Here is a 26,016-nt window from a genome sequence, read left to right as displayed (position 1 = left end):
TCGGTGGTGTTTGGTTAAAAAGATCTACATAAGTATAACTCTGCGATTTTACATGACATGTTATAGAAATGAAAGCTTATTGAGAGATTTAAACCCTCATATAGTTCACCTTTAGCCTTTGAAATTCCAAAGTATTTGAGGCCGAGAACTTAATGATCCTGTATACATTAAAATATTTTGATATGAGATCAGGGATGGAAACTTAATATACACACACAAGTTGTGTGCTTAACAATAACAAAAGCTAGCTGAAAAATTTAAATCCTACTTTTTCTATGCTACAAGTATGTTCCGTGAGAAAAATGGAAGCACAATAAGTCACAGGGGTATATTTACTAAACTGCGGCTTTGAAAAATTGGAGATGCTTCCTATAGCAGCCAATCAGATTCCTGCTGTCATTTTGTATAATGTACTAAATAAATGATAACTAGAATCTGATTGGTTGCTATAGGCAACATCTCCACTCTTTCAAACCGCAGTTTAGTAAATATACTCCACAGTGCTGTCTTCAAAACCACAAATATGACGTTGTTTACTTAGCTTAAACGTTGAAATAAACTACAGTTTTTTTTTAAAAAAAAACACACTGGCAGGTGATAGATACTTTTTAAACTATGTAAGAGTCTGATTAATCTCTTCCCTCCTCATCTGCATACAATGTGACTGGTATAAGAGGGAAGACATGAGTTAGATAGAAAGAATAAATTGCTAAACAATGAAATAAAAAAAATTGGCGGTGAATATATTGTTCTCTTTGTTGTACATAACTATTAAAATGTGTCAATTTATTGTTACAGGCTTACTTTAAACAAAATTATTCTAATGGATGGAAATAGTTGCATAATTAGTATTAATTATAACTTTTAACAGGTTTATTTATATTTAGTATTAATATTTTATCATTAAGGGCCACTAGTCTTACAATACAAGTTGTCATATATAAAAGATCTATAAACAACATTCTCTAATAGGTAAAGGTTTCCATACACTATATATTTACTTTACAAATGCAGTATGCAAAGCAAATATTATAGTTGTCCTGTTCTGGAAAAATCTGCCAAGCGAATTACTGGCAAACAAACAGGAGTCAGAGCAGGTTCTGTGCAGTGCTATAAATCAGTGTCTTTAACTATTTTAGTGATTCTGTTTTTTAGGGGGAATTTGGGGCATCTGTACTCGGGACTGCTGAGAGGGAGTTGAGGACCCGGTGCAGCATCCCGCATGCCGTGGGCGCAGCCTAAGGGGGAGGGGGGGTTTCCTAAACAGCTCAATAGAAAGTGGAAAGTTCTCTGCTAAGCATTTTGCCGCCAACTCATGGGTTAATATGTTGGTAGGATAGGGCCAGAGTGGGCTATCATTCAGGACCTCAGGGGGTCTTCCCACCCACCGGTATAACAACCTATCAGTGCCCTGGCCCCAAGACAAACCTGAGCCCAGGTACCCCCCTCCATAGGTAAACCAAGGGGGGGGGGGGGGGGTTCCTAGTGCCTGGAAACCCCCCTCCAAGCCTGGGGCACTGTATAGGTGTAGGTTTTTAAAAGAAACACTATTCTGTACCAGTCATCACTATCAGCCGGCACTGACACCTGCCCTGTAGCTGGTGCAAATAACACAGGTGAAACCAAGCACATTTATGAAAAACCCAGGTCTTGCATCTGCATCGGAACGCCCTCAGCACGCCCTTACTGTACATGGCCTACGTTAGTCTGCTCCTTCCCTCGCCTGTTCCGCTGTATCAAGTTAGGCAGTAGTAAATGTCATTTGCGTTTGGAATTTAATTGCCATCAATTGCGTTCATTGTCACAAGGTCCGTTTTGGAGCATGGCAGCATAGTCAAACCGAGCGGGGGGGTTCCTAGTGCCTGGAAACCCCCCCTCCAAGCCTGGGGCACTGTATAATTGAGGTGGCTGGACCCTGCCCTCACTTCACACAGCTCTGCTTGAAAAGGGAGAGCTGCGTGCACCTAACAGTAGTGCACGCAGCATTGCCCATGTATATTACGGGGATAGGAAGAGTCGGAGAGCAGCCAAGCACTGTCTAAAATTATAGCTACGCCCCCATACGTGCTGGTCACGCCCACTGGCGGGGTGGTGGGGAAAACCCCCTCTGCAAATCCTAAATTTGCCCCTGCCCTTTCCTCCATCTTGGCACCCCTGCTTGAAACCCCTCTTGTATTTTAAGTTAACTGGTCCCTTTAAATTCATTCTAATTCCTTCCACCCCCATTTTCTAATGCATACCTACAAGGGATTATCTATTATGCCATGAATATATTATTTATAGTAAATAAAGCATATATAATAATTGTTTTTAATTACTCTTACTGTAAATTATAACAACCAGTAAGTATGATTATACAGTATATTGGACACAGTTTCTTTGCATTTTCCTACATGGAGTCAGATCTGTTTCCAAAATAGCAGCTTCTAAAATCTAAGTCTGCTTATAGATGAACAGTGTATTCTGAACACATCAAATCTTGTAAAAATATTATTTATATTTCAAATATGCACAAATAATAAAACAGATACTATTTATGTAGAAAAAAATATCTTTATTTTGCCTTACAAAATGTCAGAATAGCGTCATATGTACAACACATATACAGTATATCTTCAAGTTATAGTACATTAGCATCATCATGTTTGTTAGCGCAAATACAGTAGCTCTCAATAGTACAGTCAGTAGCCAAAGCATTACACATTGGGCTGGGTCCATGTTCGAACGCAACTTGCGTTTAAAATAAAAGAATGCGGAATTTTAGCGTCTAAACCCAAGCGTACTTATGAGAAACCCGGGACTTGAATCGGCCACATCTGCGAGTCCTTACTGTACATTCCTACGCTCTTCCGCTCCTTCCCACCTCGTTCTGTCCTTCAAACGTCATTTGCGTCCGGACATAAATTGCAGACAATTGCGTTCATTGACGTAAGGTCCGTTGCTGAGCGCACACAGAGCTATTTCACGCAAGATACATGCATGTGAACATGAATCAGCCCTATTATGTACATCAATATAATGGGATACGTGTTTTCTTTGGCTTGATCAAAAAAAAATAATCTGTGTCAGGGGTTTGTAAAATTCCCCAATTCCCTACGCACAGGGTAATGTTGCAGTAATGTGTTAGGGATCTCACTAGATCCTAGTAAATGGCATTTCGACTTACTCCACAAAATAACAGCCTCCAATGTGTCTCTGGGTCCACATTTACCTATGGGTGGCTGCCAAGAATATTTGTTCCCGTTATGTTTATAGTAAGGTCCCAAATTATTCTTTTGCAAAAGCGTTGTGTACCACTGCTCAGTAAACTAGATTTGCATTATATTTTTGTAATATTTTATAATAAATATAGCCAAAAACAAGACAAAAAAATTAAGACCATTACATTATTAATATAGAATGAACCATGGATCCAGAAGCGGGCTCCCAGACTTCATCTGGGTTATAGGTAGGAAGAAATTAAAGGGTATGTGTACTACACCTTCTAAACACAAAAAGTGGAAGTGTTGCCCATACCAACCAATCAGATTCTAGCTAACATTTTATAGAATGTACTAGGTAGAACATAGAATGATGTTCAGATTCTATAGCAACCAATCAGATTCTAACTATAGAATGAGAGCTAGAATCTGATTGGTTGCTATGGGCAACACCTCCGCATTCCTTTTTAGAATGTTTTAGTAAATTTAACCTCTAAGAACCATTTCTAATCCAGAAGTTTTATAGCTACAAAACATGACATTCAAATTAATTTATTCCATGACCTGAGATGTTGGGTTTGTAGCCCAGCAAGTAATTAAGGTGTTTATCATGTAAATCTGGTGTGTGCAAGAAACCTTCAAAAAACAATATAGCTATATACATTGACACACTGACGGTATATACCCATCTTACTACATTTACAAAAGCATTTGATCCCTTGAATCTATGAAGAAAAATCATCTTGTAACACACACAAGTATAGTCATAATATTCCATTGCATATGACAAGAGATTTGAAAAAAAACAATACATATATATATATATATATATATATATATATGTTATCCACTGCTAGTGAGCTCAGTGCAATTCATTGGTGGTTATTCAATATCAAAGTGCAAGTAAAACAGAAGTGCACTAACTATTATTACTATTATTACTATTATTATTTATTTATAATGCATCACTAGAGTTCTGCATTGCTGAACAATGGGGAGTAGAATGAAACAACAATGGGTTACACTCAGACCAGAGTCAGACGAGGCTGTGCGCAGGAACATGGCCGAAACATATGCAGACGCAGTAGGAGGGGACAGAGAGATCAGGAAGAAGGTGACTGACTGGCTATCAGAGGTGGGCAGAGTAGGGGAAGGCAGGAAAACAAGAGGAAGGAGGGCCCTACTCGTGAGAGCTTACATTCTAAAGGGGAGAGGCTAACAAAAATGAGGATGTTGAAGAGTGGGAGACTACGGTGGTAGTCATATTATTGGCACTGACTATGGCGACAAACCTTTCAGCCAAAAAAATAGCGGTGAGTGTGATAGCGACAAGCTGAGAATATGGACTTGCCATATCACAGACATACACTGTTTCCGGCACTTTTATTTATGTCCAGAGCTAAAATGAGACTTTTACAAACATCTACACTAAGAAACGACGTCACTTGTAATGGCCCAAGTGAAATCAACGCTTTTAAAGCGGCAATGCCCGCACCCAACGCCTGTATAATGTAATCCCGACAATGGGTCGGGCCAGTGCCGCTTTAAAAGTGGGAAATAAATTAGAATACAAGCTTCACTGGTTCAGGGACTTAAATAAAGTTCTCTAATTGTACAATGTTATTTAATATGTTACCACTATAAAAGTAAAGGATAGGATTATTATTATCTTTTCATGTTTATAAAGCACATACATAGTACGCAGCGCTGTACATCAAGGGCATCTTGATACATCAAATGACATACAATGACATGAGACAGAAGGTATGGATGCCTCTGAAGAGCTTACAATCTAGGAGGCGCAAGATACACATATAATATATGAGGTAGCTGAAGAACAATTGTAGCTGCTGATGGGGAAAGCATTGTCAGCCACCAATAAATAGCATAGTCCTGGCTGCTGGTATTTCTGTGCGGCTACTGGTGACGCAGCGCGGTTGGAATGAGGAGAGACAGCGGAATTCTAAGAGGTAAATGTATCAAGCTGAGAGTTTCCGGCGAGTTTGAAAAGGGGAGATGTTGCCTATGGCAACCAATCAGATTCTTGTTATTATTTACTTGGTACATTCTGCAAAATGATAACTAGAATCTGATTGGTTGCTATAGGCAACATCACTGTTCATACCTGCCAGAAAGTAAGTGTCCTTTATCATTTGTCCTAACCGAGCCTCATTCCTCTTCTTTTGCTTTTTGTGCTGCACGGGCACTCTTGTGGCTATCTGCCAGTAGCTGTGTGTCTGTTTTCCTGTAGTATCATGCTCTCTGCAGGAAACAGAGCCAGGTAATTTGTTTCCCATGTTTGGTGGCAGTTTCTGTTACCAAGGAGGCAGTGGAGATCACCAAAGGAGGAATTGAGATGACAACAGCAATGTCAGTTGAACTCACTTAGTCCAGCAGCTAAACTGAGATGGTATTTAGAAGATCTTCTAAACAACCTTGTCCTTGGTGTGATGACTCCCATTGGCATCACCAGAATCCCATTAGCTGAAAATCACAGAAGAAATAATTTCTTCCACCAAACCGAACCTTTACATTATAGTGCAATAAAGTGCTATAGATTCTTTGTCTTTCTTCATTTAGATTCTCGCAGAATATAGGGCTATCCCTGAGCTTTTCAAATGGTTCTTAATCGAAAGGAAAATGCAAATTCCCAAACACAGTCGCTGCGTTCTAGGAGGTGTTATAATGATTGTATCGTGGAGGACCTATCTAGATTGCTGTCATTAAATGGCGGAGCAGATTTAGAGGGGCAGAACATCTTACATGGGCAAATGGTCCTTAGCTTTAGCGTGATTGCCCTTAAAAAGTCAAAAAATGTTTTCTGCACTGTTGTTGATGTGAAGTAGAAGATAACTGGGTCCAAAGTGGCATTTAATGTGCTAAAGAGCAAGGCATACACCCTCCATTCTGGACTCTTATTTTGTATATATCCAACAACATGAGATATATTGTACGGCACAAAACAGATGCAAAAGTTGGCAAGAGTAGCGATGGCCAAGCCAATGGCTCTCTGTTTCCTCTTCCGTTGGATGTTTGGCAAAGACATCAATATCCGTATAAAGTTGACATAACAGAAAAGTGTAATAATGGATGGAATAAAAAAAAGGACTATACCTAACTCCAAGCGGACTGGGAGCAAATAGTATAACTGCTCAGTGGTAAAGTTGTCATAGCATCTGTTTTGGTATGTGTTGTTGTTTGGTATCTTGTATTGAATCACATAAACAACGCTACAGTTAGCACAGGCTACAAGCCAAAAGATGACGCCTATAACCATGGCGTACTTAGGCTTGCGATGCAGCTTATATTTAATAGGAAAAGCCACACCAAGGTAACGCTCAACACTGACGGCTGTGAGGAACAGGGTGCTGATGTAGATGCTGCTGTAATAGAAGAACCCTGTAATTGGGCAAAGAGTCTCTTCCACGGTCCAAATCATACCAGAGGCTGCCTCTATCATCTTCAAAGGAAGGAACGTTAGCAGGAGAAGGTCCGAGATGGTCAGGTTGAGAAGAAAGATGTCTACTGGTGTTGGCTTCCTGCGAACCTTGACTAGGAAGGCGTAGAAAGCCAGCAAGTTAGAAGGCAGTCCGGTCAGGAAAGTCACAATGTAGACAGTCAGAACCAGGTGACAGTATCCATTATCACACCTTTAAATAAGAAGAGAAAATACAGGATTATTCATAACATTGAGGCTTAGTCCTGAGAATCATTCAGCAAAAAATCTGTCAACTCTTGGGCATTTAATTTGGCATATTAATCAGTGGTCGAAGTTGGAATCCAGAAGTGGCGGCATGGAAATTTGGAAGCGGCGGCATGGAAATTTGGAAGCGGGGGCATGGAAATTTAGAAGCGGCGGCAAGTAAATTGTCTTTGATAGTTTGTTGGAGAAGTGGTGGTATGGCATAACACTGTATTCCAGCCCGCTTCCAACACTGATATTAATAAAACAGATATCAAAAGAATATTCCATTAAATAGTTCCATGTTCAATTTCTACTACATTGCTATATGGTACGACTAATAGCATCAATAACATATAGCCTGGCTATGTGAAACTGTGATTAGGCTACAATGGAAATGTCAGGATATAAACTACAGATACTAGGAGAGAGAGTCTGCAATACCGCTTGCACCCAGTTATAGAACCCAGTTATTGTTATATCGTACGTGATAATACTAGAAGTACTAGCCAGCTGTGACTATGCCACAATTATTCTTTTTTCTTCCTCCTTTTCCTCAAAAAATATTTTCTAGCCCCTTTGTTCAAGAAAATCAGCTACAGAATTGTTACACACCATCCCACAGGCATGATATAGAGGATAATGCACACCCTACTGTACATTAAGTTACAAGTTACCAAGGAGCTCTGTCACCATAGGAAAGCATAAGGCTGTAGGCCTCCATGGTGACCTCTAATGTCTGTAATAACTTACAGTGGAGGTATATTATTCTTTATAATACACGGGTGTTCTTCATCAACATTGAAATGGTGACTTCAGAACTTACGGTTTGGACAGATATAATTTACAGGAGATTATATGTTAGTATCATTTGTGTATTATAAGGTATTCAAAAAGTATTACTGCGATGTCCGGCTGTGCACATTTCCGGGCACTACAACATCGCGGAGATTCCTGCAAGATAGAATCCACAATGTTGCAACGCCACAGAGTGTCTTTACGAACATTCCGGAGACACTCCATGGAACAACGTTTAGAATTCATTTGGCCCCAGAAAGTCTGATAGAGTGAATCCAATTTTACGGATACTGTGCCAAATTTAATTACTTCTCAACTAATAAAAAAGTGTAGTCCTTTTGTTGTCAAGCAGGATCAACAGAATGCCCCACAATCCAGATTCACTAATTTTTCTAGCAGTGTTTAGAAAGAGAAAGCAAGCATTGCCTTAGTTGCTAGAGGTTCCACCACCATATTCATGTGCACCTGACTTCAAAGACGACCCCAGCTATAAATTATAATCTATTAATCAGTGATTTGCAAGCACAAGTGAGCCGGACCTTAATATAACCCTGTGATGTTTTACTCGGCGGCTCGCTATCTTATTTAATATAAAGTATCACATGAGCTGGATCTTTATTGATCTGTTACTTGTTCTGCAGGTCGTCTGCAGCTGTCTTTAATTAGCACTGTAATAAATATCTTTCATTAAATATCAGTTGATGATTAGACAATATGTGTGGCTTGGTTGCTCAGGAATACTGATAAGATATGCAGAAGCTGTCACATAAAAATTTTAATAATTTGCCGACCAGGTTGTTAATTAAGATTACGCAGTTGGAGTGTCATTTTGAAATTAATCGTGTAACAAAAAGGTAATATTAACCAGTTTGATATATTCTATCAGTACGTATGCTTTGACTGCACCATTAAAAGATATTATTTGATTGTTTGTATTTACCCCACACCAATGTGTCTTTTACTGTATGCTTTGGTTCATTGTCCTGCATGAACTACATCCCATCCCAAGTCCTAGGTCTTTTGTAGATTGCAGTATGTTTTCCTCCAAGACTTGTCTGTATCATGCCCCATCCATGGTGCCCCTAGGATGACAAGTTTTCCAAACCCTGAAACAGAGAACCATGGGTATCATATTATTCCCCTGCCACCATCGTAGGGATAGCGTTCTTGGGATGACATGCAGTCTTAGCTTTACACCAAATACAGTGTTTAATGTAAGGCCAAAGAGTTCAATCTTGAACTCATCAGAGCATAGACTCTTCCTTGACTTGGTATATGGGTCTCCCATAGGGTGGCCATGATATTAACGGTGCTGATAACACCGACAACGACTTCATAGACAAAATATGCCCGAACGTGACTTCCGACATTAAAAAAATCCAGACTTACCTCTTTAATGACGAGAGAACTATCCGACTGTGAAGTAATAATGGCACTGCGTTTTTATGTCATTGAAAATGGCGACCGCGTTATTGGCACTTTTAAAGTGCCAATTGTAGCTGTCATGTAAAGTAAGTGTTAATGTTAAGGTTAGGTTTTGGGTTACGGATCGGGTTAGGGTTAGGGTTAGGCATCGGGTTAGGGTTAGGGAAAGGGATCGGGTTAGGGTTAGGCATTGGGTTAGGGATCAGGTTAGGGTTAGGCATCGGGTTAGGGTTAGAGTTAGAGTTAGGGAAAGGGATTGGGTTTTGATTAGGCATCGGGTTAGGGATCAGGTTAGGGTTAGGTATCGGGTTAGGGATCGGGTTAGGGTTAGGTATCGGGTTAGGGATCGGGTTAGGGTTATTCATCGGGTTAGGGTTAGGCATCGGGTTAGGGTTAGAGTTAAGGAAAGGGATCGGGTTAGGTTTTGGCATCGGGTTAGGGATCGGGTTAGGCATCAGGTTAGGGTTAGGGATGGTCAGCAAGAATTGCTGCTTTAAAAGCTTCTAATATGACGGTCCCCATTTTCAATGACATAAAACGCAGTGCCATTATTACTTCTGATCGGGATCTCTGAGAACACAGTCGGATAGTTCCCTTGTCATTAAAGAGGTAAGTCTGGATTTTTTTAATGTTGGTGAAGTCACATTCAGGCATATTTTGTCTGTGAAGTCGTTGCCGGTGTTATCAGCACCGATAATTAGTATCCCACGCCTCCCATATGCTATCTGGCAAACTTTGGGTGAGATCTTAGTGGAGTTTTCTTCAAAGATGCTTTTCTTTTTGCAACCTTCCCATAAAGGGCACATTTGTGAAGTGCCTAAACTATTTTTGTGCTATAGAGAGCTTTTCAACAACCTTTTTTTTGTTGGATTTTCTTTGAATGTTCTTTGATCTACACGATGAAGCTCTTGTTTGGATACACCCTGGCCAAGTGTGGAGCAAAACACAGACAGTTGTATTTATTTTGAGATCAGTCAAAACACTTTATTTGCACAGGTGAGCTAAAGTCAATTAATGATGTGAAAACTGAAAACAATTGATTGCACCACTTAGCAATAGTGGTGAATCCTTATGTCATTAATCTTTTGTTTTTGTGTTCGTAATTAATTAAGAAAAATATTTACAGTTTTTTTTTTGGACGTAACAGATTGATTTGTTTGATCAGCATAAGAGTACCCAAATAAATCAATTTTTTTTATTCCATAACGACTGTAACCTTTGTTTACATATTGTTGGACGAACGCCTGACCTTTTTAGGTATCAGTAAATTAAATGATGACTGGGATCGGATCTGAAAAGGTGATCAGTCAGTCCACCACATAATGGCCAAATTGTCACAAACCGCTTATTGGGTGGGTAGTACAAATGACCAAATTGTAAAGTGCACAAAATTTCCTGAGTGCCCAATGACCGACATTTGATTATTTTACTTGAAAATACAAATTTACGCAGTTTGATTGGATTGGGACAGTTTTGGGACCACGTACGGCAATTTTGCACCATTTTGGTTTACAGCAACCAAATTGGACAATCTTAATGCCAAATGTATGAAAAGCTGAAAACATGAAGGATAAATTACATGTGTGTTTCAGGATGTAAAGACAAAACCTAAAGTGTCTGTGTTGTATTATAAAAGAGCTAATCCTGAGTCCCTACTATAATCTATTTGGTATTCTGCCTATTATTATATGATTATTTATTTATTTCTCTAGTATGTATTCAGTGACTTCGGAATCTCATGTCCACTTTTTACTTTTCCATAACCTTTAATATTATTTCATGAGTGTACAATTCATTTTCGCTTCTTATTACTTCTTCAAAATTATGATCCTTGAAATGATTTCAAGATTTGCCCATGTAAACATTTGTTCTGACTCAGTGTGTACGCTTTGTGCAAACAATCAAAGTATTTGTGATTCTGTTGATTGAATTTACCTGTGTAAAGAGTTGAGCTGAAAGAGTCACATTAAACGTGTTTCGGCTGCCTGGCAATAATGACTCTCGGTGTTGTGTCAGTGTACCCTCTGCTATGGCGATCCTGAGATGGCGATGGTGATAAGAGGATTACATGAACTGTCTGTATCCTTCTTAATTAGGGACTAGGCAAAACTATGTGCTGGGGGGGGGGGTCGATGGTAACCATTGATGTATTAGGAGAAGCCCTAACTCTGGCAAAAAACCTATTTTCGCCAGAGAAATGGCTTATCTCACAATGATAAATAGACTCCTAAATCCATGCCTTGCCTTTACAATACCGTATCTGCTTATATGTCATAATGTCAATGCACATTTATTTTGCTTAATAAAGTCCATCTGAAACTTAAAAGGTTGTGTTTTGGCGGAGCCAGATCGTAGCTTCCTTTGCCCCCCCCCTCCCCGCGGCACTGTCGTGGGTTGACATCGAATCCACTTATCTTAATTTTCCAATTTTGTCCTGTATATGGGGTCTCTCAAAACAAACTAGGTCACCCCTCACCTCCCAATGCCCTACCCTTCTATTCTCAGCTGCAATATGGGAGACCTGCCGACCCCATCTCAAGATACCAGTGTCCTCTCTTACTGTCCTACCTCTCTGGGGTAACCCTGCCTTTTCTCCTGGGCTCTCCTCTGCCTTCTATAGTCCCTGGGTCACTGCGGGAGTTCGATTTGTTGGAGACCTATTATTTCAAGGGGCCTTTATCTCCTGGGATGACCTACGCTCTAAGGGCCTGAGTCATTAAGGCAAGTAAGGCAAGAAGAACGAGTAAATGTTCTCCGGGACAAACCATGTTACAATGGAAGGGGTGCACACTAATTTATTATTTTGCACATAAGATAAATACTGGCTGTTTTTTTATCTAGCACACAAATACTTGTTAGCTTAATTTTTACACTGAAATTTAAAGTTGAACTAGGACATGCCCTACTCCTACTATAAATCTGTGCCTACATTTTAAATTTACCTCCCCCTCCAATGCAACAATGGTTTTGCCCAGATTCAAAGTTACTCCTTTTTTATGCTTTGCTCTCCTTAATGACTCAGGCCCTAAATATCCAAGTCTCCATCCTAAATTCTACGAGTATTTCCAATTACGACACTTTGTGGGCTCTCTCCTCGGGGGGGGGGGGGGGCTCCTCTCACCCCCTTAGGTCTCCCTTTGAATCTCTATGTCTCTCCTCACCCTTGGGTAGGGGCATGATCTCCTCTATCTACAGCCTAATCCTCAGTGTACTTTTACCTCCGGGCGGTAGGCATGAGAGGGAGTGGGAGAGGGATCTGGGCCCCCCCCAGAGGAGGATTATTGGGAAATCATAAGGGAGCAAGTTGCCACTAGCTCTATTTCCACTTTGGTGAAGGAGAACACATATAAAGTATACTATAGGTGGTACTACACCCCTGACAAACTCACTAAAATGTTCCCCTCTAGTTCTCCATTATGTTGGAGTGGTTGTGGCCAGACGGGCTCCTTTTTGCATATTTGGTGGTCCTGTCCTAAGATATCCTCCTTTTGGGATCGAGTTAGCACCCTCCTCTCCTCTCTCCTTCCATGCCCTGTCCGGAAAGACCCATGATCTTTTCTTCTCTGTTACCCACTGATTGACGATGATAGACAATCTGCGAAATTGGCTTCCCATGTCCTGGCAGCTGCGCGTTGCCTAGTAGCTAAGTCTTGGAAACAAGCTGAACCCCCCACTCTGGCAGCCCTGCAATCCTATATTTGGTTTATTGCCCGGATGGAACAGATTACATACCACCTGCATGATAAGGATGATAAATTTCACCAGGTTTGGGCTCCTTGGCTTTACTTATAACCCCTTACCTCTTGCACCAACTCCTTTCTCCTAAAAAGACACCCTAAGTTCATAGGTGGCCTGACTCTTGACTCTCGATGCTGTTTCCCTTCCCAGAGAATCTAAGTAGTAATCTCCACTAAAATGCTTAGTGCCCCTCTTCTACTTATTTGTTTCTCATCTTAAAAAGGAAAGATAGGGACAAGGAACTGTGCGTATAATTGGGAAGTGTGTCCTCTTTTTGTTTCAGTCTTGGTGGCGACCAGTGCCCCCCCTCCCCCCCCCCCACCCACTCCACCCCCACATTATATTGTTATAAAATGTTATAGTTTCTTGAGTATTCTGGATAACAATTGTATACTCACCTGTCTGTTTATTGACAACCTCTGGCTATGTTATATATTTCCTGCTTAAATATTTTCAGCTTCTTTGACATATGCCCATGACAGGTACTGTTCTCTGTTTTTGTCTTTTGCCCTGCGAATGTATTAATTGTGGATTCTTATCTGTACATGTTGGCTATTTTTTCAAAATAAACAGTTAAAAAAAAAAAAGGTTGTGTTTTGATGAGATTGTCCTTTTAATTGCTGCATCTAACCTCATGTTTGATTTCTGTATTTGGAAATGGCTATCAATCTCACCATAATATACTGCTTACCTTTTCATTATCCTGCTTGCTGCATCGATTCCATAATGTAGGAAGATACCAGAGTCAACAGCACAAGTGATAAGACCTGTGCATCTTGTATCAGGTCTTCGCTCAGTCTGTTTACTGATAAACAGACCAAATCTGTCACATAACAGACCAGTTATTGACACAGCTGCCAACCCATACAGGGAGATGTAGATGGATCGCTCACAACTACAGATGAGCAAAACTTTCAAGACAGTTAATTAAGGCTTCGCTCTACTTTTTGCTGGAGAATTTTGCATGGTTCTGCAGGAATCTGGCTGTAAGTGCTACAAGTGGAATCCTACACTATTATTTTTGTTGCCCAGACTTATCACTTGTTATGCTCCAACAATCCACAATAAAGAATGAATGGTCACGGTCATCCTCGTAGCTCTATTTATAGGCTACACATTTAGTGAATTTCCAAAGAGAATGCGCAACACCATTGTGCGGTACTCAAAGATTATATAGACGGAACTTCACATGTCTCCAATAAGTCCTTTCCCACCATGGAATTCAATCACGTGAAATGTCCCTTTACTCAAAACCTGCAACTATGCTGGACTATGCTGTAAACATAGTAATCAACAAAAAGCCATTGACCTTAGAGCAGTGGTGGAAGTGGGGGTGTACACGGTGGTACGCCATACCGCCACTTCTCCTGCTCCTTTCATTGTAAAAACTATCAAATTCCATTCACTTACAATTACCACTACATTTTTCATACCATCGTTTCTCAATTTCCATATTGCCATTTCTAAATTTTCACTTTGACCACTGCCTTAGAGCTTAAGTAATTGCATTAAATATAATTTCTATTTATCAATATAGAAGATTTTTTATTGCTCCTATCGCCCAATTTGACAAGATTAACGTCACTGGGGCAGCTGAGTGAAGTTCATCTCCCGGACGACAGTGGCTGGTAGCAATAAGAGGAGTCTTATTGTTTGGCCATATTTGCCAACATTATTGGAGGCAACTCAAGGAGATCGCTGATGCCGAGTGTGGGGGTTGTTGCTGCGCAAATTGCATCATCCCAGCCTAGCCCCCGCTGTGCAATGCAACAATCCACAGCACCACACATGGGGGGGGGGGGGGCGGGGAACCAAGATTGCAATACACTGTGAATTGCGTTCTCAAGCACTGCTCTGACCCAGTTCGCTAGGGAAGTGTGTGGGATACAGAAAGGTTGCATTGTTCTACTGGGAGTCCAAGTGAACTCCTAGAAAGTCTGGACTCTCCCAGACATTCTAAGGGAGTAGGCAGCTAGCGATAGGAGGCCACTACCTGTACCGCCACCGTCCATGTTAAAAATCTTGCCTATGCATTGCATGGGATAGTGATCACCGGGGAAAGCTATCACAAGCAGTGAGGGCTTCTCAAATAGGGGGGAAGTTCTAAACCTGGCGAAAACTGTTTTGTCAGATTTAAGGCTTTTCTCCTTGATAAACAGACCCCATAGTGCTGGATGCTCACTCATTACACTACACGTGTTTCCTTTTCCAGAGATACAAGGAAGGGATGATATATACATGTTAGAAGCACTTTGCTACTCTGTATAAGCTATAAGTATGTTTAAGTGACTCAGGGGATGATTTATGGAAAGGGAGAAAGCCGCATTGTAGGCAAAAATCACCCTGTATATACGAAAGGGATTGTCACTATAACCTTCATGGAGATCACCATTTATTATTATTATTATTATTATTAGTATTATCATCATAGAGTTGTAAGGCGCCACAATACTCTGCAGCGCTTTGTAGGTAAAGGTGAGTAATTTGAATGGGATTCTGGAGGACACAGGGAGCCAGTGTAGAGATTTGCAGCAGATGTGGAGCGGTGAGAGAGGAAGATCAGTCTTGCAGCAGCATTTAGGATGGGTTGAAGTGGATATATGGGTGTTGGGAATGCCAAATAGGAGGAGGTTGCAATAGTCAAGATGGGAGATGATGAGAGATTGCATAAGAGCTTTGGTAGCATGTTGGGTTAGAAAAGGGCGTATTCTGACAATGTTTCTAGAGTAGAGTCAACATGACTGGGAGAGAGTCTGGATGTCAGGCACCGTCTCCGCACTGACACTTGGTGCAGGAGGCGGACGCCTGCACCTTCCCGGGAGCCGCTTCCCGTTGCCTAGCAGTGGGACGCTATCTCTACCTTCCTGTCACCAGTCTCCATGTCTGACCGCCAAAATCTCCTTAACCCAATCAGGAGGCACCTAATGGTATATAAAGCAGCCTCTGACACCTGTCTCGTGCCAGAGTATTGGTTCACTCCTGCTCCAGCGTTTCCTGCACTTCTGATCCTGTGTTCTTTGGTTCTGACTCAGCTTCCTGTGACTATTCTCCTGTGTTTCGTTTCGGTACCTCGCTGCCCGGCTGGTTTGACTATTTCGCTTGACCTGACTTCTGTCTGGATCTTCCCTGTGTACTGCACCGCTCGATTGGCTCTGACCTGGATTGCCTGACTACACCTGTCTACCACTGTCGCTACACCGGTAACTGTCTTGGAGAACCACGACCTGCGTACCCTCTGCAGCTAAGCCCAAACCCCCTTGCGGGGGTCCCTGGTGAATACCGTGGGTACGTTAGACTCCGCGCCTCCCTGTTCAGTTGTGCCAATACTGGTTAGCGGCCATCTCTGCAATTCCGTGACACTGGATGTGAAGAATAAAGCAGAGGGCAGAGTCAAGTGTGACACCAAGGCACAGTTGGTTACACGAGATAGTACAGAAGTGGAGAGGTCAGGGTAAGAGATAGATAGGAGGTAGGTGGTAGTGTGATCCGAATGAGAAAAGGTGTACAGTGATAAAAGTAAAGGGCCAAGAACAGAGTCTTGTAGGACCCCAACAGATAGTGGAAGTGGAGGGGAGGATGTGCCAGAGGTAGAAACACTAAAGGAACGTTTCGATAAGTAGGAAGTGAACCAGTGAAGTGTGTGTAGGAGAAGAGGGTGATCAACATTCATGAATATTAATAGCACATTATACTGAAAAACTAATCTTTGCACAGCTGTTTTTGCTAAACATAATATACTTTTTCCTATGTCTAAAGTGAAAATAAGCCCTATTTGTAAAATAATACCATTTCCCTTGATGTTTCAGGGCAGTTTAAAAAAACAAAGCTATCTCTGTTTACATTGCAGATAGACACTCGGAGGGCGGATGAGAAGCTGTTTATACTTTCTCCTTAAATATGTAGTAAAACGACACGGGTTGAGTTTAGCCCTCTGAACTTTGCGCCCTCCCACGTTCCACAGAGACAAGAATTTTATAGGAACTGGACCATATTCAGCAAAATCTGTGTACACCAATATGTCAGTTTTATACACACAATACTTTCATGCCAGTTTGTCCCGTCTATGTGTCTCGATCTGTAAAGCAAAACCCTCCTGGTTCATTTGTGTATAAAGTCACAATGCAGAAATTATGTCTGAACTTTGGAGAGTTTTAACCAAGCCCATATTAACTCCAAATCCAAAAATACTTTGGAAGGTGGAGAAACAAGGTGTAGCCTGTGGCCCCCCTGTCAAGGCTGTACCTGTAGGCCAGTGGTTCCCAAACTTTTGCAGTTCGCGGCACCCTTAGAGTCTCCATAATTTTTTCAAGGCACCCTTCCAAAATAATTACTGAGCAGTCACATTTTATGAGTAGTTGGGTCAAAAAAACGTATTTAGGTCAGGACAGAAATACTTATTTAGTTGAATGCAAAAATAATACACATAAATCCAAGAGAAAATAATATTTTTATATATATTTTTTTCAATTATATTTCTATCAAAGAATAATTTACAGCTAACACACACTGTGCCCCTGTATCATCTCCACACACACTGTGCATCTGCATCCACACACTCTGTGCCCCCTCTGCATCCACACACCCTGTGCCCCCTCTGCATCCACACACTCTGTGCCCTCTCTGCATCCACACACTCTGTGCCCTCTCTGCATCCACACACTCTGTGCCCCCTCTGCATCCACACACTCTGTGCCCCCTCTGCATCCCCACACTCTGTGCCCCCTCTGCATCCACACACTCTGTGCCCCCTCTGCATCCACACAATCTGTGCCCCCTCTGCATCCACACACTCTGTGCCCCCTCTGCATCCACACACTCTGTGTCCCCTCTGCATCCACACACTCTGTGTTCCCTCTGCATCCAGACACTCTGTGCCCCCTCTGCATCCACACACTCTGTGCCCCCTCTGCATCCACACACTCTGTGCCCCCTCTGCATCCCCACACTCTGTGCCCCCTCTGCATCCACACACTCTGTGCTCCCTCTGCATCCAGACACTCTGTGCCCCCTCTGCATCCCCACACTCTGTGCCCCCTCTGCATCCACACAATCTGTGCCCCCTCTGCATCCACACACTCTGTGCTCCCTCTGCATCCACACACTCTGTGCCCCCTCTGCATCCCCACACTCTGTGCCCCCTCTGTATCCACACAGTTTGTGCTCCCTCTGCATCCACACAATCTGTGCCCCCTCTGCATCCACACACTCTGTGCCCCCTCTGCATCCACACACTCTGTGCTCCCTCTGCATCCACACACTCTGTGCCCCCTCTGCATCCACACACTCTGTGCCCCCTCTGCATCCACACACTCTGTGCCCTCTCTGCATCCACACACTCTGTGCCCCCTCTGCATCCACACACTCTGTGCCCCCTCTGCATCCACACACTCTGTGTCCCCTCTGCATCCACACACTCTGTGCTCCCTCTGCATCCACACACTCTGTGCCCCCTCTGCATTCACACTCTCTGTGCTCCCTCTGTATCCACACAGTTTGTGCTCCCTCTGCATCCACACACTCTGTGCTCCCTTTGCATACACACACTCTGTGCTCCCTTTGCATCCACACACTCTGTGCCCCCTCTGCATCCGCGCTCTGCCCCCTCGCTGTCCCCCTCTGCATCCGCGCTGTGCCCCCTCTGCATCCACGCTCTGTCCCCTCTGCATCAGCGTTGTGCTCCCTCTGCATCCACACACTCTATGCCCCCTCTGCATCCGCGCTCTGCACCCTCGCAGTCCCCCTCTGCATCCGCGCTGTGCCCCCTCTGCATCCACGCTCTGCCCCCTCTGCATCCGCGTTGTGCTCCCTCTGTATCCTGCCGTGGACAGGAAGAAGAAAAAAAACAAACAAAAAAAAAAAGGAAAAATTACCAATCCTGCAGCGCCCGGGACCCAGCATCCTCTCTCCTGACGCTTCTCGCTGAATATGTCGGGCGTGATGACGTCATGCCCGGCATTCAGCGAGGAGGGAGGAGGATGCTGGGTCCCGGGCGCCAGTGGATTGGTAAGTTTTTTTTATAGATTTTTTTTTTCTTCGTCCTGTCCACAGAACCCCTGTGACAGTGCCGCGGTGCACAGTTTGAGAACCTAGGCTGTAGGCTATTGCCTATTTAGCACTTGATTAGTACAGTGGGAATGTACAGATACGAACTTTCACTGCAAGTCTAAAAAATGTTGCTGTCTTAAAAAGAAGAAGATTGTCATCTGTGAGGAAACCTTGCAATAAGATTAGTTGCAATGTGACCGAAATGTGTTCTAATGTTTTATCTGAAGTGATTTTATCTTTGTCTCAGACATATACCTCCCAGATTATGATCGCAGAAGGCAGACCAGAATGCAAAAACTCAGTTTTTCTGAGAGATGTTAAACAGGTTCTCTATTTTTGGACAGTCTTCCTTAATATAAGCACCAAACTCTCCCCGTTAAGTACAACAGTGTTAGTAATTGGCTCAATTTATAGGTGTATCAAGATAAATACAACTAAAAGTAAGTGAAACTTATAGCAGAAGAAACACCAATAGCAAAATACAGTCATAGAGTAAGAATGCAACCATTTAACTAATGCTAACAATTAGCAAAAATGTATATTTAAACATGGAATTGGACCACTGCATACTATTGGTATTATTGTCAATTGACACATTTAGCTGATGGTGATCATTTACAAAGTGGAATAAAGACACAGTGTGCACTGCCCAACATTTAAAATTCCTAATTCGGGATGTAACCACACCTCCTCCAACAGAGATGGCGTTACTGCATCATGTTAGGGGTGTGCCCAAATCACAATGGGTGTGGCATCGTGCTTTTGAAGGGCTAAGTTGTCCCCAAATCCCCTCAACTCCACTAAAAACACTCTTGACTCTAGTGCGTACAACACCTGCTCGCCATGTTGAGTGCTCACTTCTGCCCTGCTACCCAGGGGCAAATGCAGGATTTGTAGAGGGAGGTTTCCACACCACGCCGCCAGTGGGAGTGACCAGCATGTATGGGGGCATGGCTATAATTTTAGATAGTGCTTGGCTGCTCTCCAACTCTTCCTATCCCCATAATATACATGGGCAATGCTGCGTGCACTACTGTTAGGTGCAGCTATCCCTTTTCAAGCAGAGCCATGTGAAGCGGGAGCAGGGTCCAGTCACCTCAATTATACAGTGCCCCAGGCTTGGAGGGGGGTTTCCAGGCACTAGGAAACCCCCCTAGGTTTGACTATGCTATCCTATACAACCTCTGGTGGCGTGCTACCCATGCACAAATCCACCCTGGTGGCATGCTGTGCACAGTACTTAAGGTCCCACCTGATAGTCCTGGATGGCACTAGATATGCCCATGGGTGGAGCTGGACATGCTCCTTATGTAGAGCAAGATACGTCCCTTTGCTATCCGTGACGTATTGCTCGTGAAATCTCCTTGAAATGTTTTTTTAAAGTTAGGTTTATAACTGTGATGGGGCTCTATAAACAGTCAGAAATGTGCCCAGTTGGCAGGTGCCCCCTTGGGCATGTATAAGAGAATTGTGGTGAAAAGCTTAATTTGTACCTGTCACCTGTACACTTCAGAAGCAGGTATACTGAGGGTTTAACTAATTTTCATGAGAGTCCAAACTATCCATTTGGTAAGATGGTGGCTTAGTGGTTAGCACTTCTGCCTCACAGCACTGGGGTCATAAGTTCAATTCCCGACCATGGCCTTATCTGTGTGGAGGTTGTATGTTCTCCCCGTGTTTGTGAGAGTTTCTTCTGGGTGTTCCGGTTTCCTCCCACACTCCAAAAACATACTGGTAGGTTAATTCGCTGCTGACAAAATTGACCCTAGTCTCTGTGTGTGTATGTGTATGTTAGGGAATTTAGACTGTAAGGTCCAATGGGGCAGGGACTGATGTGAGTGAGTTCTCTGTACAGCGCTGCAGAATCAGTGGCGCTATATAAATAACTGATGATGGTGATTAACTAGGGAGCAGGGTCTTACATTTTAGTGGATTAGTTGCATTATCATTGTTATTGGTTAAGCCTCAAATTGATTTTCTCCACTGTGTCTTAGGAAAGGGTTTAGCAGAAAGAGGTTTTACAAATTCAGCTTTTAAACACATCACATTTTTCAGTTGCACAAAGCAGTTAATTGCGTGTCGATTGTCCATAAAGGAAAGAATTAGAAACTGCTGCATAGTCGTTAATCATATTTTTAATGAGTGATTCTCGTGTCAAGAATGAAACAAGGTCTAAATAAATGAAGTGAGCAACTGAATGGTAACTGCAGCATAGAAAGTCTGTCAAGAGGGTGTATGTGCAAAGTTGGGAACAGATAATTGTAACTATATGAAACTATGACCTCTATATCGGATATAGATTGACTTGAATCACATGCACCTGTTGTATTCATTGTCCACCTCCCACTTGTCTATCTGCTATCAGTTTTGGGAATTCTAAACTACCCATAGCCAATCAGAGCACTAGAACATAGCACATAGTTGTTTAGCAGAAGAGGTGAGCTGGATAGAGGTCTTATGAGTAACAGTGACCGGTCCACTTCTGTAACTGAACGTTTTGAGGGCAGAGTCGTGATATGTGGGGAACAATGGAGCCAAGCATGATGCTGACACATGACAAGTAGATAGACCGTGGCAGGAACTGACTGGCTGCAAGATCTGGGATTTATCAAATCTTCCAAACCTTTTTTAAGTAAGTGGTACTGGAATCCCAAGTCTGGCTTTCCTATTCCATTGTGCATGCATGAATCGGGAAGTTGGGTCCAGCATTCACAGATCCCTGCATACTGGCCCAGCGGTAAAATAACTCTTAACGCTGTCAGGAAGCATTGCTGAGTCAATTGAGATTATGGGCTAGATTTACTAAGCTGCGGGTTTGAAAAAGTGGGGATGTTGCCTATAGCAACCAATCAGATTCTAGCTTTCATTTATTTAGTACCTTCTACAAAATGATAGCTAAAATCTGATTGGTTGCTATAGGCAACATCCCCACTTTTTCAAACCCGCAGCTTAGTAAATCTAGCCCTATGAGTTGTAGAAAATGAGTCCCATTGCTGCTTAATATTAATTAAGCTTATATATCTCTTAGAACAACAAATAAGTTCTTTCAGGATCATAGTTCACCCATCAGCTCTCAGCTGCACCCTAAACAATAACTTATCTGATGACCAAGGCAAAAGATGCGTCTCCTCTCACTGACTATATCGATGAACAGTATACATGATATTCCTGTACTGCTACCACCAATGCATAGCCCAGCAGGAACACAATGACCTTTTAATTAAAAAGTGAGTGTCTCCCATATTAAAATTTTACCTACAGTTCCTCAAATCGCCAACTCTCTCATTAAATATAAATATTGGTAAAAATTAGAACGATATATCAGGCTTATCAAAATCAAGTTATAATATGACACAGATGATATAAAATGTTAATCAATTGAGTAATTGCTTCATTTAGTTAGAATGACTTATTTTGTGTGAGCTTTTTTATGTTTTACCCATGGGTACTTAGGGGTAGATTGATTAAACTTTCTAAAAGGGAAAAGTGGAGGTGTTGCCCATAGCAACCAATCAGATTCTAGATAGCATTTATCAAGTATAGTCTACAAAATGATAGCTAGAATCTGATTGTTGCTATGGGGAACAATTTTACATTTCCGTTAAAGAAGGTTTGATAAATCTACCCCTTAGATACACAAGTGATGCAAGTGATACATGCAACTGTGCATTCCCGTGCAAGGAGTCCACAATTGCGTGTTTCGAACATGGGGATGTGTAGTATAGAACACCGTACCTTTCAACATTTATCTAGGCAAAATTGGGACATATAAACCCAGCCACTTTTCTAAGCAAGCCCCACACCCCATTTCACACAAAACAGGCAATAATCCACCCAACCAAGGCCACTTTCAGATTGAGTTCCGTCCACTCCCTGTAAGTCCCGCCCCTTTCATATTCCTAAAATTGGCCTCTACTGTTGCAGCTGGGACAGTTGGGAGATATGGTAACACTGCTCTCATATAGTTGGGAGACTGACACACAAGAGTATAGTACACATACTGCAGGAATCTCACTCTTCACTCTTAAAGGGGGTTTTCACTTTAAAAATTAATTTTGCTGAATAGCACCCCTTACCAATAATAGAACAGCAGTGAAAAACTCAGAGTGAAGCAAAGTAAAGAGACAGTTGTTCTCCTGTGTAGCTGACCCTATATCACTCAGAGTGATACAAAGTAAAGAGACAGTTGTTCTCCTGTGTAGCTGACCCTATATCACTCAGAGTGATACAAATTAAAGAGACAGGTGTTCTCCTGTGTAGCTGACCCTATATCACTCAGAGTGATACAAATTAAAGAGACAGGTGTTCTCCTGTGTAGCTGACCCTATATCACTCAGAGTGATACAAATTAAAGAGACAGGTGTTCTCCTGTGTAGCTGACCCTATATCACTCAGAGTGATAGAAATTAAAGAGACAGGTGTTCTCCTGTGTAGCTGACCCTATATCAAAAACATGTGACTCGCGCAGATTTTTTTTTGTCTCGGCCAGCCAATTGCTAGTCTTGCTTAGCCCTTAATCTGAATGTACTTATTTTCATTTGTTTATTATGTGGCTTTGCCTTATATATTTCTCTGCGATAATGCTAGCTACATAGTCACCTGAATGGGAATTACATATACTATCACCTGTCCCAATTTAGGTGGGAGTGGGACAATTTTGCTATTGGCAGCCAAGACATTTGTCCCGATTGCCGGGATCGTTGTAAGTTATGTACTGCAGACACCTGCAACTGGTGCATATGGCAGTCCAATGGTGTTTTTGGGGGGAGGGAAGGTGGCTGAGGGCAGCCTAGCATTTCAGAATGGCTTGGCAAGCCCCCAGAAAGAGTAGCCATGCCCCCATAGTGACAAGTGGCCACACACAAACACAAGGCCAAAAATTAGAATGTTGGGAGCAGAGGCTGACTTGGCTGGGAGCCAGGGGGGCATCTGCTTCCCCCCCCCACCCCCGTGCCGATCCCATGGTGTACTACCTTGGGTTGGGTCACTGGGACATCTGAATTTTTTTCCCTTTAAAATATGCTGCTGAGTCAAATCTTGCCACCCGGGCTAAAATTTGCCATCCCTCCCCTTGGGGGTATAATTACAGGTGTTGCAATACTACTGTACAACAGAAGACTGGAATCATGCATGCAGTTGCTCTGTGTGTAAATAATATAAAGCATGTAACACTAAGAGATATTTGATTAGTTTGAGATCAAGATTAATTTATTAAAAGGGTTCATTAATTCCATAAAGGTGTCACAACTTTTCATAAAGATGTTAAGTGATCAGTTGATCGAATAACCCTGATAAAGCACCTACACACACGCAGAGATTGATTCTAAACACCTATTAATACCTACTTTCTACTCTACTCCCTCAGTTTTACTATTGTTTCCTAAACTTATGTAGGATGTGTCGCCTCCAAAGTAACCCCGATGCCTCTTCCTCAAAGCCAGCTGGAGTATGAGGTAATGCACACACATCAAGATCTCCCACGCGTTTCTCCTCTTAATGTACACGATTAATCCTCTCTGTAACCGCAACGTTTGTCAACAGTTACCAAGATTGACAGAAAAAGGTTAACCCCTTCCCTTGAGACGTCTATAAGACAATGATCTGCTGTCATTTCCGTTTACATTCCAGTTATGTTAACCTGATCTGCATGTAATTATTTATAGATTGATATTTACAACACTCTAACCTCAAGATGTTTGTTTGCCTAATTATACCTAATATATAGCACTGAATATTTTAGACATACCACTGGTGAACAATTCTGGGGTGTTTTTAGGGCAGGGGGGGGGGGTGGTATCAGTACTGGAGAAGACATCCTCCCCAGGGGAAAATGCAGGATTTGTAGAGGGGGATTTCCACACCACTCCACCAGTGAGCGTGACCAGCATGCATGGGTATAATTTTAGACAGTGCTTGGCTGCTCTCCAACTCTTCCTATCCCCATAATATACACGGGCAATGCTGTGTGCACTACTGTAAGGTGCATGCAGCTCTCCCTTTTCAAGCAGAGCTGTGTGAAGCAGGAGCAGGGTCCAGCCACCTCAATTATACAGTGCCACAGGCTTGTAGGGGGGTTTCCAGGCACTAGGAAACCCCCTCGATTTGCCTATGCCCCCCTCGGGGGGATTTGACACACCCCAACATGATGTAGTTGTGCTGCGAATAACAAACTTCAGAATAGAGGAGATATGACAGCCATAGTCTGCAATGTTGATACTAAAAGTGTTGAACAACTTTCACGATGTCAGGTGCAATAATCCTTGAATACATTTTGAATTTGCGCAGTGTTCTAAAAAGGAACGGTTCAGCAGTTCTGATTTAAATAGTTACTACTTTTTTAGCTCAGGTTATCTAGAACATAGGACACAGAATTAATTTTTTGCTCTGTGGTGAAATTTCATCCACCTCTGTGAACTTTTATTTCCCGCAACTTTCAATAATTCCCATTTCCTTTTAGACCCTGTTCCAGTAATGATCTAATTCTGACTTTCCCTGTTATTTTCCAATGGCAATCACTTATTCTGAAAAAAATGAAGTGGACATAAAGTTACAACTAACATTGCTTAAGTCATTCAACCCAAGTCATTCATTTAGAAAAGAAATGGGAAAAGCTGAAGCGAATTATTCTCACACTGTGAAGAACTCAGTGTGACATGTACATTGATTATATATTTGCTGAGAGTCTTAGACTGAAGTACCTTCAAGTGTAATACAGCAGTTTTCATAGAAACCAGTACATTTATTTCCTATAATACAAAATATTGTTTAAAATAGCAAATGGATGATATTAGAATCCATCCTTACACTGTCTGTGCCAATATTAGATTACATGAGTCATAGACATAAGCATTTTGCTCACATACCAATATTCCTGAGTAGAGTTTGAAGACGACTCCATTTGTCTCTGAATAAATAAATTAAATCTTTAATTGCAGAGTTGTCACAATCTTTTCAGCGATTAAGTTATCCAGCTAGGCTGTCGCCACACAAAATTCACATTCCAGGTGGCAGTTTCGAGAGTGAACTAAGAGCACAGCTTTCACCAAAGGATCTGATCTCTGATGAGATGGGGAAGACGTTTGTCTTGAATGAAAAGAGGCAGGTCCTGTCAGTTCCCTTGCAGAGGAT

General features: G+C 42.2%; 1 protein-coding gene across 2 annotated transcripts; it reads right to left on the bottom strand.

Annotated features, from left to right (window-relative positions):
• Positions 1 to 330: 330 nt before the first annotated feature.
• On the bottom strand, positions 331 to 26,016 carry LOC142107607 (free fatty acid receptor 2-like). Of its 2 annotated transcripts, XR_012679986.1 has the most exons (3): positions 25,752 to 26,016; positions 3,595 to 6,850; positions 331 to 393 (listed from the first exon to the last, which is right to left on the bottom strand). XR_012679986.1 is itself a non-coding variant. In XM_075191127.1 (2 exons), exons 1-2 carry the CDS (start codon positions 25,784 to 25,786, stop codon positions 5,881 to 5,883), a joined length of 1,005 nt encoding a protein of 334 aa, XP_075047228.1. In that variant the 5' UTR covers positions 25,787 to 26,016; the 3' UTR covers positions 2,552 to 5,880. The 2 variants fall into 2 exon arrangements, 1 of the variants encoding a protein (XP_075047228.1); XM_075191127.1 differs by lacking the exon at positions 331 to 393 and having other exon boundaries at positions 2,552 to 6,850.

Source organism: Mixophyes fleayi, chromosome 11 (assembly GCF_038048845.1).
Source record: "Mixophyes fleayi isolate aMixFle1 chromosome 11, aMixFle1.hap1, whole genome shotgun sequence".
In the NCBI taxonomy this organism is placed as follows: domain Eukaryota; kingdom Metazoa; phylum Chordata; class Amphibia; order Anura; family Limnodynastidae; genus Mixophyes; species Mixophyes fleayi.
Note: the sequence above shows the minus strand (reverse complement) of the source record. Positions and strands in the feature narration are given on the sequence as shown.

Coding starts and splice junctions, on each gene's coding strand:
- LOC142107607 (XM_075191127.1), bottom strand. CDS start 25,786: ATGGAGTCGTCTTCAAACTCTACTCAGGAATATTG. Junction 6,851..25,751: donor AACTCTACTCAGGAATATTG/GTATGTGAGCAA, acceptor TCTTATTTAAAG/GTGTGATAATGGATACTGTC.